The 14655-nt window shown below is 51.3% G+C and overlaps 1 protein-coding gene across 1 annotated transcript; it reads right to left on the reverse strand.

Moving 5' to 3' along the window:
• Nucleotides 1-2850: 2850 nt before the first annotated feature.
• Tpbgl (trophoblast glycoprotein like) lies at nt 2851-4467 on the reverse strand. Its single transcript, XM_051192333.1, has one exon. The coding sequence runs from the start codon at nt 4190-4192 to the stop codon at nt 3038-3040; it is 1155 nt and encodes a 384-aa protein (XP_051048290.1). The 5' UTR covers nt 4193-4467; the 3' UTR covers nt 2851-3037.
• Nucleotides 4468-14655: the final 10188 nt, after the last annotated feature.

Here is a 14655-nt window from a genome sequence, read left to right on the forward strand (position 1 = left end):
GCTTCTTTCCTGTCACTCTGTCCCTGCTGTCCCCATCCTCTGGGTCTGCTTACCCCTCATTTCTAGTAGCTCCCGGGAGAGGCTTTGGACTGAGTGGATGGTATCAGTGAGTCAAGGTTACTCATTCCTGGAGCCACAACACTGAGGAGGCTGAGACTGGAGGATTGTAAGTGCAAGGCCAGTTTGGGCTACATAGCAAGACCCTTTAACCAAACCAATCAAAGGGAAAACAAAGCAAGGGTTTGTGGGTGTAGCACAGTGGTCCAGTAATCGCCTAGCATGTGCAAGGATCTGGATTTGACCCAGATCATTGGATCAAAACAAAACAGAATAAACTCCAACCAAGCTCAGATGCTACTTCATCTTCCAGGTCCTTTTAGGCTGGATCAGGGGCTCTGGGTCATTAAGCTCCTTAGGACTGGCAGAGTTATATTCAGTATAGGCTAAACATGTGGCTAGCTCTGCAGAGGAGGAGGGCTGGGGATGTAGACTGGCAGATTGCTACTCTTATAGTGGATAAGAGCTGGCTTCTAATGGAGTCCATAAAAGACATGAAGGTAAAACTTTGCATCATATACAGTAGGTCTTTAGCTGATTTTAAAAATATCTGTTGCTATTTCATGGCTCAGGAAAACTAAGTTATTAGGGCTTAGTAGAGTGTCCAAAGTGGCACTACGTAAAAGGTTTACTTGTTTGCTCATCATGAGCCCATAGTCAACAGCATGATTTGTTAGGATTTACTGCAGTTACCTACCAGAGGGTACACTTTTAGCACTGAGGTGATCTGTTGAGAAGTGGTTTTCTAACCCGCATAAGAACATCATTATTTTTTTCCCTAGAGGATGCTCAGGGTACATACTGAAGGTCATTGACAGATGTTCATGGAAAATGGCTAGGAGAATGGATATAGCATCCACTAGGGGAAGGCAAGGAGACTGCACTGTGTCCCACAAAGACAACAGAGGCTTTCCATGGCACTAGGACAGCATTTTGAGTGTTTAGAAGCCACATATTCTAGAAACATGTAGCTCCGTACTTCTAAAATACATGCTGGAATTCTAGGTTCTAGCTTCTAGGGCTTTGAGACCCTAAATAAATTATGATGGGAATACTGAAGTAAGAGATGAACCCCTTCACCTGCATCCCAAATCCACCTTTAGTAAGGGGGTCACTTTGCCCCACTCCCCCAGGCTGCCTTTTGTACACCCAGTGTTCAGGTTCAACTCCTCTAGCCAAAAAAGGCACAGGCCAACACAGGAGATGCTAGCAAGCAGATGGGCCCCTTAGACAATTTTGCCCCAATAAACTGCCTCCTCTATAGCTGGCCTCCTTCCCAAAAGGCTCATCTGTCAGGTTAGTCAGTCTAAACATATTTCCTTTCAGGCCCCCACCCCAAACAAAGGCTATTGCGAGTAAAGGAAGCATAGACTCCCATACTGGTTGTGGATAAACCCAATTCAGACCATCAAACAGCAGACTGGTTTGGAGAGTGATGGAAAGCCCCTCCATGTGTCTAGCCTCAATCTTGCTTTGTGCATTCACAGCCAATTTCTTTTCCTATATCCCCAGAGAGCACATAAGGGCCATTCCCCAAAAGCTCTCGGCACCTCTTTGCTCCCACCAATGCCCCAAGGTCAGTAGGAAAAACACGCACCACTTACAAGAGCAGAGAGTATTGGAGATTATTGCAGACTTTATAGAAAACAGCCCAAGGGAGGTCCAGATTTCTCAGTTGAGGGTGGGAAGGCGGGCCTCAAGCCAATATACTGAGGAGGAAGACTTCCTATGCGGAGGCAGCACAGGCCTGCCATTCTGCCTGACTTAGGGTGAGAGGCAGGGGGGCAGTCCCTCCTCACTCACCATTGTGCTTTGGGGTCATGCAGAAGGCAGGGCTCTGAGGCCATGACCTTGACCAGGAAGTCTTGTGACTGAGACAAGAGGTCAGACTCTAACCTTCTCCAGAAGGCATGAGAGGTGGTAGCAAGGAGTTCCCAGGTGAAGACCATATGGGTGGGGCAGAGCACAGGCCAACTAGACAGGCAGCAGCTCCCAGCCTCTTGTTCCCAGGTGGACCAGTGACCCTGATTTGGAGGCCCTGCACACCCCACACGCCATGGGGTGCTTGTCCTTGTTCTAGAGGATGGGAGAACTCCTCCTGGGAGGGCAGTGAGTAGCACCTCACCATGGGAGAGATTCCTCTCTGAACTCTGACCAGTGAATGGCAGGGACAGGTAAAAGTGCCAGGCATGAATGTCAAAGGACCTGAAAGCCTAAGACTTGGGCCAGGGCAGGAAGAGCTGAGCTTGAGATTGAAGACAAACATGAGCTCTGGCACATCAGAGCCCTGATGGAAAGGCTACGGATGGACTCTACACTGAGGTTTGTCCCTGGGTTGAGAGAGACAGGGCTGGAACTGAGATCCAGCCAGGGACAAGGAATGGAGGAGTCTGAGCTAGTCCAGGGTATGAAGCACATCAGACTAGAGGAGGCCACTTAAGCCACAGAGCCTCCGGATGTGGATTACAAGATGGAGGGCTCAGAATTTTGCGGTGGGACACAAGGCTCAACTCCACAAAAACCTTCTGATAAGACCAGAAGGGATGTAGACCCCCTGAGCTCCGAGAAAGGGACTGAGGGCTCCTAACTGGGGACAGAGGTCAGTTCAGTCTAGCCAAGGTGCCTGGCTCAAAGCACGGAGAACGGCGGAGAAAGTGCTAGAGATTTCAAAAGGGAAGAGCAGGGTCTTTCAGTGAACCTATATAGGGGAAGGGATTTCAATGGTTCAGGAAGGACAGACTGGAAGGATTTGTTTCTGGAAACAGATGGAGGCATCTCTGGGTTTTTGACCTCAGGCCAGGGAAAAAGAGTACACCTTGGAGCTTCGGGATCGGAGAGATGCTACAATTGATCCAAAGATCTCAGAGATCCAAACTCATTGGTGTGTCATCTCCAGGGCTCAGGCAAGGCAGGGGAAAGTTGGGTGGCCTCAGTAAAGTCATCAGCTGACAGGGACAGCCTCCCATTAGGGAGGTGAGGCTCAAAGGCCCGAGCCTGGGGAAGTGGCCCGGGAGCCGGCTGGGGCAGCAGGAGCAGGCGCGCGGCGTGGGTCTGCATCCTGCTCATAGCGATAGTGGTAGCCCTCCATCTGGTCCCTGCAGGCCTCGCGCAAGTTGCGCATCCAGCGCTGGATACCACGGCGGTTAAGGTAGAGCACCATGAGGAAGATGAGGCCGATGAGCGCCAGCACCAGCCCGAAGAAGACGTAAGAGGCTTCCAGTTCCGGGCCGGCTACGTCCACCTCTTCCCCGCGCTCGTTAGCACTGCCGTCGGCGCAGCCCAGCCGCGCCTCGTCCAGGTCCATCAGGGGCTGATCGAGCAGCGCGCGCGGGGAGGCGCAGCGCAGGCGGCGCGCGTCGGGCACGCGCTCGGTGGCATTGTGCAGCCAGGCCAGTAGGGGGCGCGAGGTGCACCCGCAGCTCAGCGGGTTGTCCGCCAGCAGCAGGCGCGGCCTGGGCAGGTCGCCATCGCGTTCGAGAGCGCGCAGCTCGTCGGGGCCCAGGCCGGCCAGCGCGTTTCCACGCGCGTCCAGCTGCTCCAGGCGAGGCAGGCGCAACGCAGCGGGCGGCAGGCGACTCATCGCGTTGCCCGCCAAGCCCAGCAGGCGCAGCTCTGCCAGCTGCGCGAGCGCTGCGTCCAGTGCATCCAGCATCCCGGGGCCGTCCCGTGCCAGCGCGTGATTGAGCTGCAGAGAGCGCAGAGCAGGCAGCCCGCGGAAGGCGCGGGCGCCCAGAGCGCGAAGCGGGTTGTGGCTCAGGTCGAGCGCCGCCAGACTGGGCAGCCCGTCGAAGGCGCCGTCCTCCACCACCTCGATGTTGTTGTGTGTGAGACGCAGCGCGGTGAGGAGCGGCAGGCGCACGCCGTCCGTCGCCTCCTCGTCTCCTCCCGCGAAGGCGGCCGCGCGCAGCACTGTCAGGTTGGCGCCCACGATGGTGAGGTTGCGCGCGTCGGGCGGTACGTCCCGCGGCGGCTGCCGGAGCTCCGCGCCCGAGGCGCAGCGCAACAGCAGCCGGGGGCTGCCGAAGCAGTAGCACTGGAAGGGACAGGGCGCGGCGGGCCGGCTCAGTGCCGCCGCCACGACCAGCAGACCCGGCAGTGGGCTCCAGAGCCCCCGCTGTCCCGCGCGCGGGGCCATCGCGGCCGTCCCCGCATCCAGCCCCTGGCCCGCCGCGCTCACCAATGAGTTAGGAGAGCTTGGTGATGATGGGGTGGGGGTGGCACGGGAGGGTGAGGGTGGGCTAGACCTTGACCCGGAGCGGCTGACAGTCCCGGTCACTCTCTTCTGCCTGTAAAGTCCGAAGAAGCCTTCACTTTGCTGGCTGGTGGGAGACAGGGGTCAGGTAGGAGCCCCCCGCCCCCGATGCCCTCTGCGCCCTGCGCTCCGGCCTCCGACTTCCGCGGCCGTTCCGGGCTCCGAGCCGAGTGGGCAGGGTTTGCCTCCCCCTCCCCGCCTCCCGGCCGCCTCCTCCGCCCCCAGCGGAGTCTCCGCACCTCCTCGCTAAAGGAGGAGGGGTGGGAGGCTCCTGAGCAGCAAGCTTAGGGCCTCTGCGCTCTCTTGCTCCCTGCTCTCTAGTTCCCGAGCTGGTGAGAAGTTTGGCTCCCCAAGCTCTGACTTGCTTCTTTCCTCACCCCTAGGTTTAGGCAGGTTCTTTCCTCCTCCCTCCGTGGCACATGTGGGGCGGGGCCGGCAAGGCTGACCTGGCAGGTGGGTCTGAGCACCCAGCGAAGGTGGGAGAGGAGTTTAGAGCTGCTGCCCCTAGAAGAGCCGGTGGGCAGAGAAAGTTACTCTTCTTGTAGTCAAGGAAAGGGACTGTGCTAACGGAGAGAGCCTGGAAAATACCCAGCCTTGGCTTCTTCTGTGATCCCAGTTCCGTTAGGCGCGGCCATTTCTCCACCTCTGCAGGTCCTGTGCGGCAGTCCCATGGCCTAGGGAAGTTTGCAGTACCCCTGTCCCCACAGCTCCCTCCCATGCCCTAACTCAGGCTGTGCTGCCTCTGCAAGGACCACTCCATGGGTTCCACCCTTCAGGCTGGACCCCTCCCAGGCTCAGGGACCCGTGGGTGGAGTGATTCAGCTTGTTGCTTTCCCACCCTACCCCAGAACCTGAGCACCCCTAGGATACGGTGGTCAGCTTTGCCCCTCCAAACTCCCTTACCAGTCAGTATTGAGTGGGGTGCAAGTTGGGGGAGAGGGTTCCAGAAGCAGGGAAATCAGGAACTGATTTTGTAGTGTGGGGTGGGGTTGTAATAGCATCCAGGATGGAGATGGGGGCTGAGCTGCTAATAGGCTTGCTTTGTTCTGGATTTTTGCTTATTTAATTTTTTTCCCCTCTCCAGAACTGGGAAGCTCAAGACCTGATTTAAAGAGACAGAGTCCAGAGAAGGGAGCATTCCTGGTCTTGGCATGAATTATTCAGGTTGGAGAAGTGACATTTGATCTTCAGGCCATTCGAGTATCTTACTTGGCAGAGCTGGTTGGGATGGAGGCTCCCCTCCTCCTTGCGAGAATCCATCAGTCTCTTTCTCCTAATTGGGGACATTTGGTTGACTTCTTTCCTAAAGTTGTATTTAACAGATCGACCAGCAGATTGAAACCATTTAAGAGGCACACCCTGCGGTGGCCTGGGTCTCAAGAAAATACCAACAATAAGGGCCAGGCTGATGATGCTAAGGGTCCCCCAGCTCTTATTGATCCGGTCCTCTCTCTCGGTGTCTCTCTCCCAGTACTGGCAGATAGCAGTAGTAACTGTCGCATTTAGAGTTGGACATGTCAGTGTGCATGGCCACATGAATTTATACATACATGTGTGCCTTTACACAGAAGGCAAGTTTTACACACAGAGACCTACACATATCTGTGTGTGGACTCACAAATTCATTCTTACTTGGATGTGCATGCATGTGCATTGGAGGTTTGCACGACGTGCACACAGTAGGTTTGAACAGATTTGTCTCACACAGATACATGCGGGCTCATTGGTGTCTGTTGGAATAGGAATGTATCTTGGAGTGCAACCTGGTATATGTGCATAGATTCAGAAGTACACCTAAGTGCTTGAGTGAGTGCTTACTGCGCCAGAGCAGGTTTCAACTGCAGCTGGGAGGGGCAGCTTGCAGACTCGGGTGCAAGTGCAAAACATGCAGATGGAGCCCTGGACTGTGCTCTTGGTCATTGGAGATCACAGGTTCCTTTTCTCACTTGGAACAAATGCTCAAAATTGTCTGCCTTCTTGGCCCAACGGCATGTAGACTTTCTGCCTCCACCCCCAAGGACCTGTGGCCTACTGCCAAGGCCAGTGTTCCCACCTAGGTTTTCAGGGTGGCTGACCTCTGTTTGCTCTTCACTGCTCCCCCTGCAAGGGAAAGGGGCTACAGTGCAGCAGGCAGCCTTCATTAATTGGTGCTAAACTCAGTCAGGGAAGAGAAGCCTGGGAAGGACCTATAATCATTGGACAAGGGGACCCATGCTCTGTGTTGTGGAAATAAGGAAATTGCTGTGTTCTCTGGAAGAAGAGCTCTCTCTCAGAGAGTTGTCGGTGTATTATGTACAGTAGGTGTTTTAATAAATGTATATCCATTTGAGGCTGAGGCTGCTTGTTCCAATTTAGTCAAAGCACGTATCTGTTCCTAGACTGTTTATCTCCTTTGTGATAGTCTCCTCTGGCTATGCCTGCGGTCTTCTTCTGGAACTTCATTTAGTGATCAGAGTGCCAGAACTCTCTTGGGCTTTTTAACTGTTTGTAGTGGGGACTCAAGACCAGACTGAGTCCTATCTTGTCATGGCCCAGCACAGGGCTCAACACGGAGAAGTCTCTGGCTTGAGGCCAGCTAGGTGAGGACCCTGCATCTATTAGCTGTACCAGGAGACCTTCACCTGGAAGGTTAAGTGTTTCTCTCCCACCCCACCAGCTCAGGAGCTTGGGCTTCTATAGCTTCTTTGCCATAACAGTTCTCTGTGTCCCAGGCTTCCTCTCTCAACAGTGTGACTGGGAGCCTGCTGGTGGTGAGCTGGCCCTCTCAAACTTTCCTTGAGCTAAGAGCAACACAGGCACTGCATCACATCCAAGCAGAGTAACTGGCAGCCATTCACCTGGACCAGGACTCAGGGTTTTTGTTGGTTGAGTTGTTCGTTTCTGTTTTGAGACAGGGCCTCAGCATGTAGCTATGGCTGGTCTTGCTATGTAGACAAGATTGACCGTCAGCTCACTGAGATCTACTTATCTCTGCCTCTCAAATGCTGGGATTAAAGTAGAGTACCATCATGCTTAGCTTGGGCCTCTGTTCTTGAGTTTCTTATCCTAAGACTCAGGATTCCTCTCTGAGCCTTGCAAGGTGATGTCCCATTCTGTGTTCAGGTTCCTTTACTCTGGCTTTTTTCCTCCTTGAAAAGACCCCACTTCTATGCTCCAGTGCACTCAGAGTATGAGGAGGTTGTGACTTCCCTGGTAGCACCTGACAGCATCCCCTTACTCAGCAGGCACCACCTCTTTGCTCTCAGAGATGCTTGGAGAGCACTCAAATTCTTAGGCAAGCATCTGTGTTTCCTCAGTTTCCCTCAGTGTAAATGGACAAAGGGCCTCTGAGTCATAGACTCTTTACATATTTAGGCATGGAAATAGTATATAACTCATTCATATTTTTGCCTTCACTTTCATATGTAGCCTTGAACTTGGCTCCATGGCAGTTATGGCCTTAGCTTACTTAGTCATACAGTGAAAGCAACTATAAACTCTGTGTGTGTGTGTGTGTGTGTTTTGGGGGTCCCTTTCAGGTATCTCTCTGTTCACCTTTCTCTAAGGCAGATGGAGTTGCAACCCAGCAGCCTGGCATGATGACTGGGGGGAAGCCCAGCTCCGATCCCTGTGTGTCTCTGTGCTATCCTGGCTGGAAGTAGGGAGCTTCACTGTGGGCCTCCCTCTTTCATCACTCATTACAGCCTCCCTCCTCCCACGCTGCCTTGAGACACAGGAAAATCCATAGGCCCGAGATTCATTTTCTCCGTTGAGTCAGCAGAGGCCATACTCTGCTTGGGAGGAGCGGGCAATTGGCGTTTAAATAACTCTCTGATATTTAATACCCTCCTCCACTCTGTGGCCTGCCTCTGAGGGAAGGCTGGCATAAATGAGTGGGCAGAGTTCTGGGGAAGTGTAAGTGCCCTTGCCCCCCCTTCCCTCCATGCACCACTGACAAAGATGCTCCCTTAGTACTCTGTACTGAGTTTGAGTGCTCCAGGCTGGGCTTTGAGGTCCCATTTAGAATCAGAAACTTACATTTTAGCAAAGGGCGGGGAGCCCAAAGCTTCTGGCTTTGGTCTTCTACTAGGGTGTGATTGAGCAGCCTCAGTCCTTCCTGGGTTTTAGTTCGTCACCTGTGCTACGAGGTGGTCTGGGTAGTGGGTTGCCACTGGCCCCTCTGTTGTGTTGTTTCAGGCCTCCTTCCCTTGTAGAGACATCAGGATTCTCTGTCACTCTTCTGGGAGAAGCCAAGGGGCACAGACACTGAACCTCAAGCACAGCCAGTGGCTGGCCCATTGCATCAGACCCAGGAGAGGATAGGAAAGAGGAAGGAGCAGAATTGAGTCTCTTCTTTTCCCTCCCCTTCCTTGTTATCTTCTCTTCCTTTTTGCAAATCAAAGTAGGTGCCAAGAGCAAGAATCCATTTGAATCTTGGTTCCCTTGAAACTCAGGGAAGGTCTTAGCAGCTGTGGGTGCTGTTGGAGGAGCTGGGAACAAACCCCTCTTCCTGAACTGCACAGGGCCCAGGCTCCCAGTAATGGAAATGTGTGGGCTTAGTTCTAGCCTTGATGGTCTTCTGTATCACTCAGAAAACAGAGCTCGATAACTGTGCCTGTGAGAGAACACTGGCTGGGTTAGAGCTATGCTTGAGTGGTTGGAAGTGTGGCTCAGTGGTAGCCTATATACCAGCCTATATACCATATACCAGGCCCTGAGTTCCATTTTCAGCACTACAAAAAGCCACAAGTAAAAATAAAATCTGTGTTTGGAGTATCAGCATTCATGTGCACATACCCTCCCCATACATACACATAATTTTGTTTTTAAAGCTGTCCTTGGGGCATCTCAGATGAGTCATAACCCATGTACTACATTCCAGGTTTTCTAGTTCCAAGCCTGTTGCTGGTGCCATTCACCTGATCCAGACATGAAGCTTGGGGCAGAGGCCTAGGCGGGGCCTTCCTTTACATGACTGCCTCAGCCTCCTCTGGGGCCCTTGTGCTGTTCCTCAGCGGTATAGTCTTCCACTTTCAGAACCACAGTCTTGACATCAACACATTGAATTCTAGGAACCACAGCTCTGGGGAGCCATAGAGTCACAGTGTCTGTGAAGCAGAGCATGGGCTCTTGTGGTGTTGGTAATAGAAACGGCGGGGGATTAACCACAGCAAGACTGTGGGAGGCCATCCCGGTGTTCCTGAATGCATCCCACTACTCCGATCTACACTTTCATTCTGTGCTCTCTCACACTGACGTTGGTTTGACCACACCACTTCTTTGGGGTAATGGCACATCAGCAAGTGTGGTGTAAGCAGGGGGTTAGTAAGTGCTTAGACTTCAGGGCCACTGCGTTTCGCTCCCCTGAAAGTGCTATGTGTAAAGACATGAGGATGGGAGCAGAGTGAGCCATCTCAGCTGAATCCCCTGAGAGCAACCAGATCCTAGATGATGTGAGCCCAACTGCTGCAGATCCAAACTCTGTTAACTCAGAGTTGTGAACAACCCTTGGGGGCTTTAACCTACTGAACCATAGAGAAATATGCCACAGTGCAGGAAATACCAATGCAGAGTCTGAGACTAGGAGCCTACAGGCACAGTTCATATGCTCCCTGCAATGCCAGCATCATGTGTGGGAGACGCTGGAACCACTAATGTAGGGCTTAGTAAAAGGGACCCCCAACTCATGTTCCTTAACTTCCACCCATCGCTGCCCTGTCTTCTCACAGAAGAGTTGGCCCACTGGCCCTTTTAGCACTGAGTCCTCCCCGCCCTCATGGTCCTTTATTCTTCAATATTCTGTCATTCTGCCACACAGTCTTGTTCCTCCATCCCCCGAATCCTCCGTGCCTAGAAGATTTCCCGTGTTGATCTGTTTGTTCTGGTCTCAGGAGCTTTGTGGAAGTTATCTAGACCAAACACAACCACCACCTCACAAAGGGATCCTTAAGATGACTGTTGGTCTGTCCATGGTGCTGAATTTCTACATACCAATTATTGCTCTATCTTGCACGCGCGTATGTGTGTTTGTGTGTGTAGATCATAGGTTAGTGGCGGGTGTGAATTTTGGGGCTGGAAAGGATGACTCAGAGGTTTAAGAACATGTGTTGCTTCTTGAAGAGGACCAGAGTTCAGTTCCCAGCACCCATACCCAACAGCTCACAACTGCTTCTATCTCCAGCTCCAGGGGTTCTAATGCCTCTGGTTTCCTTGGGCACCTGCACTCAGGTGCATGTGTGCTCCCCCTCTCTTCTCTCTCTTTTACACACACACACACACACACACACACACACACACACACCCCTATATTCTGCATATGAGAAATAATCATGTAATATTTGGCTATCTGAGTCTGGCTTATTTCAGTTAACAGTGATCTTTAATTCCATGCATTTTTATGTGAAGGCCATAATTGACTTTTCTTTATAGCTGAATAAATGTCACTGTGTATATGTATTATATGTTCTTCATCAATTTGTGTGATGATGGACATCTAAGCTAGTTCCATTTCTTGGCTGTTGTGAATGTCATACCAGCAAGCATGAATGTGCACATATATCTGTGTGATATTCTGACTTAGAGTCCTTTCCTAGTTTTTAAAAAAGGAATCTCCATACTGTGTCCATAGTTACTGTACTGGTTTATATCCCTATTAGCAGCTGGTAAGCATTCCTTTCCCCCACATCCTCACCATCATTGTCTGCCACTTGTTTTTTTTTAATGGTTGCCCTCAAATGCTCCTACTCCTCATGCTGGGGATCATACCATATCTTAACATTCTCCACAAACTTCTTAGAGAGATCACTAGCCTGGGCTGCTCAATGCAAAATAATGGTGGCGATGGAGATGTATAATAATTAAGGTTATTACAAGAACAGATTTTTAAAGGCTATAGAAGAGAGGTCCACTCTTTTCTCTTATACAGAAGCCCAGAGGGATGGGTCTAGAGTCTAATTAGTCATTTGCCTTCACAAGGGAACCCACATTTTTTCCAGTCTTCCACTCTGCCTATCTTGGAGTATAGTTCTTATTCATGTTGTCCAAATGGCTGCTAAGGCAGTAGCCACCACATCAGACAACAGATGGAGGAGAGATAGAAATAAAGTCTCTCCTTCATTTTATGAGCACCACTCCCAGTTTAATCCAACACACTTACATGGTATACCTAATTAGCTTCAATGAGTCCAGAAAATAGGAGAACACTGTTGCCCTTGTTTGTGAGAAAGCAAAAGGAACAGCTATTGAAAAGCATCTAAAATAACATCCGACATTCACAATGGAATAATTGTATTGATATTGACAATGATTATGGTATAATAGTTGTAGGGTTGATAGCAATGCCAATGGAAAGGGGAGTGATGACAGCTGATGATGGTTTTGATGATAAAGATGGTAGTGATGAAGGAGACATGTGTGAATGTGGTGATATTAAGCTGGGTGTCAATATAAGGTTGGGTCTAAGAGCCCACATTCAACTAAGCATAAGTCTGGCCAAGGAGAATGGGAAATGGATTCAATATATCCCCAATGTCTATAGCCTTGGGGCCTGCTTCTAGTCACCAAGTGTAATCTGTGGCACTTTCACTGCCTTTGAAGCCCACCAGCCACAGTCCTCTTTCCTTCTTGAGCACAAGCCACACAAACCACAGTGTGAGTCCCCTATTCAGACTGCAATAACCCAAGAACAGAGACTCAAGTCCAGGACTTTGACAGATGAAGCAGAAGGGGCAACATTAGAGTTTATTAGGTAATAAACACAGATGTAATGTGCTGTTATAGACAAGGAAAACTTGGCTGTTTAATGCAGAGAAATACATGGTCATCTAGGAAATAGAGGGAAATCATTACAAAGACAGATGAACAGAAAGAGTTACAGACAGAGGCAAAAATAGGCCATGGTCACAGACTCACAGGCCTAACCACACCTGTTACACAGAATGTCCATGGCAAGCTTGCTCCCGAGGAAGGCTGGCCATCAACCATCTTATTCCAAAGGACAACTTTCCTGTGACCTCTTGAGTCCCACACTGGAAACAGAAAAGACAGCTATGGAGTTCTGGGGTGAGATGCCAACCAAATAAAGAAGAAGTCTGACCTTCTGTGACCCTCCATGCCCTTGGATGTCATCTGGATGGGCACTGTGGCTATGCACTGTGGCCTGCACTGGGCTCTGTGTATGAAGGTGACCAAGGGAACAGGTGTGCCCTCTAGGAAGTTCCCCCTCAGAGCCCCAAGGACACATCTGGAGGCCATTAGTAGCAGCTCCAGCTCCAGGTGAGAAGGCATGCTGGGAACATGTGGCGGCCTCCCCACTCATTGGTAGTGATTCATGAGGACACCTTGGCTCAGAGCAGCTCCAGCCACACCCCACAGCTCCAATCCAGAGTGCAGGTCACAGGGCAGGCCCTGAGCTCTGCTATGGAATCACTAGCAATCCCCCTTTAGTCCGTCCCAAACTTTGATTCAGAACCTCTCAACCTTCCCAGTGACATTCCTTGTTAGAAGCCTTCCACTGGCCCAGGTTTCTCTTTCTCAGCTTAGGCTCTGAGCTACTGTGAGCCAGCCTGAACTACTACCCTTCCCGTGGGCCCATGCTGCCTTGCAAGTGGTAGCCTTACTGGGTCCAGACGCCACAGCCCTCTGCTGGCTGGGCCAGATCAATTGCACTATAGCTGAAGTCCTTTCCTAGTGGTCAGGATGAGTGAATGTCTCAGTACTCCTTGATACTGCTGGTCTTTGTTCCCGTGACTCACAACCATGCTTTCCCCATCCCTGGGTGGTTCATGAAAACTCCCCTGCCTCTTGTTGGCCACCATTTACCAAGATGTTTTATTGATTCTAGTTGTCCTGTATATTCCTGGGCTTAGAAAATACCTCGGGATGACAGGTAGGTGGTAGAGAGTGGAAAAAGAGCTCCCCGTAGGGGTAACCCCTTCTCCCACTAGCCTTCAGAATCCCCATGATACAGTGGGATAAGCAGCTCTCCTCAAACTTAGCACAGACCCTGGCCTGTTTTAGCTTGTCTCAGCCTATGTGTCCCAGCCCCAATTCTCAGAGGGCAGGGGAAGGAAAAGGAGCCAATTGGAAGTTCAGAAAAGGAAAGGCTAAAAAGGAGCCCACAATGGGTACTAATTAGCCACGGTAAGAAAGAAAAAGGAGGTCAGAGGGCTGTGAATCCTTTGGAAAGAAAGCATTTGGCAGGCAGAGCTTGGCTGCTCCTCACTCCTCATATCATCTGGTACAGGACTTGGCCTCCACACTCATCTGATGTGGGCTTCTGAGGTCCAGCTGAATCAGGGCTCCACAGCCACCACAGACCCTGCTGGATTTTTGGAGGAGGGGACAGCTGGCTGAAGAGAAGAGGGAGGGGAATATGGTCAAGGGGCGTGCAGGTTGTCTTTCCCGTGAATGCATTCATTGTGTGTGCTCGGCACACTGCATGGAGAATATTGCTTGTGATCATATTTACTCCTCTCAACACTGCTAAAATGTAGACTGCACCAGGATGTTTAAATACAGAGATGGCCACTCAGATGAAGTGATTGATTTCAGACCAAGGGGTTTGAAAGGGGCCAAGCAGAGGGACGGCGGCTCAGATTTGCAGCCTGCTTTTGCTGTTCAGATAGGAACATTCAGAGGGAGGGCAGAACTGTGCCTGTAGCACCCTAGTATCCCCAGTGACCACCCCAGGAAGGGTCAGGCATGCGGTTGAGTGCTGAGAGCAGCTGCTAAACTTTGTGGGCAAGAGAAGCTGAGCCAGGAAAGGACACAGAAAGAGGAAACAGATGGAGGAATGGTGGAGTGCTCAGAGGCAGTCAGGGAGATCTTTTCAAGCCCACAGGACCCCATGCGGTGGATTCCAGGAGCCTGCACCAGTGCCTGACTGAGCTGTTGGCTGGCACAGGGTGGGGCGTGGAACAGATAATTTGTTTTCATCTCTTCACCAACCCCCCACTTTCCCAGATGGTTAAACTGAAGCAGAAAACCAAGTGAAGAAAGTTTAACCCTTGCTGGAGATATGCCACCCTGCTGGAGCTGGGGCACATCATCATCAGGCTAGATGCTCAGAGCTGAGCTGTGATTTCAGGTCGGGTGGTGGACACTGGGGAGCAGAGGGTACACTGGGCTTCAGGAAGGTGCAGTACTCACTATGTCTCTCCACATAGGCTGGATCTTCTGGCAGAGCAAACTGCCCTTCACAAAGAAGTAAGGGACTTGGAAGAGGACCCTTAGTTGTTTCTACCTGTGGGCACCCCTGACAATGGGGAGTAAAACAGACACTTTGAGGCCAGACTGGTGAACAGAGCTGCTTAGTCTTCACAGCCACCACAGGCTGAGGATGGAGCTCAGTTGGTGGAGTGCTTGAG

The sequence above is a fragment of the Phodopus roborovskii genome, unplaced genomic scaffold, assembly GCF_943737965.1.
Source record: "Phodopus roborovskii unplaced genomic scaffold, PHOROB, whole genome shotgun sequence".
In the NCBI taxonomy this organism is placed as follows: domain Eukaryota; kingdom Metazoa; phylum Chordata; class Mammalia; order Rodentia; family Cricetidae; genus Phodopus; species Phodopus roborovskii.

Excerpts from the sequence above, each read along its gene's own strand:
- Tpbgl (XM_051192333.1), bottom strand. The coding sequence starts at position 4,192 with ATGGCCCCGCGCGCGGGACAGCGGGGGCTCTGGAGCCCACTGCCGGGT.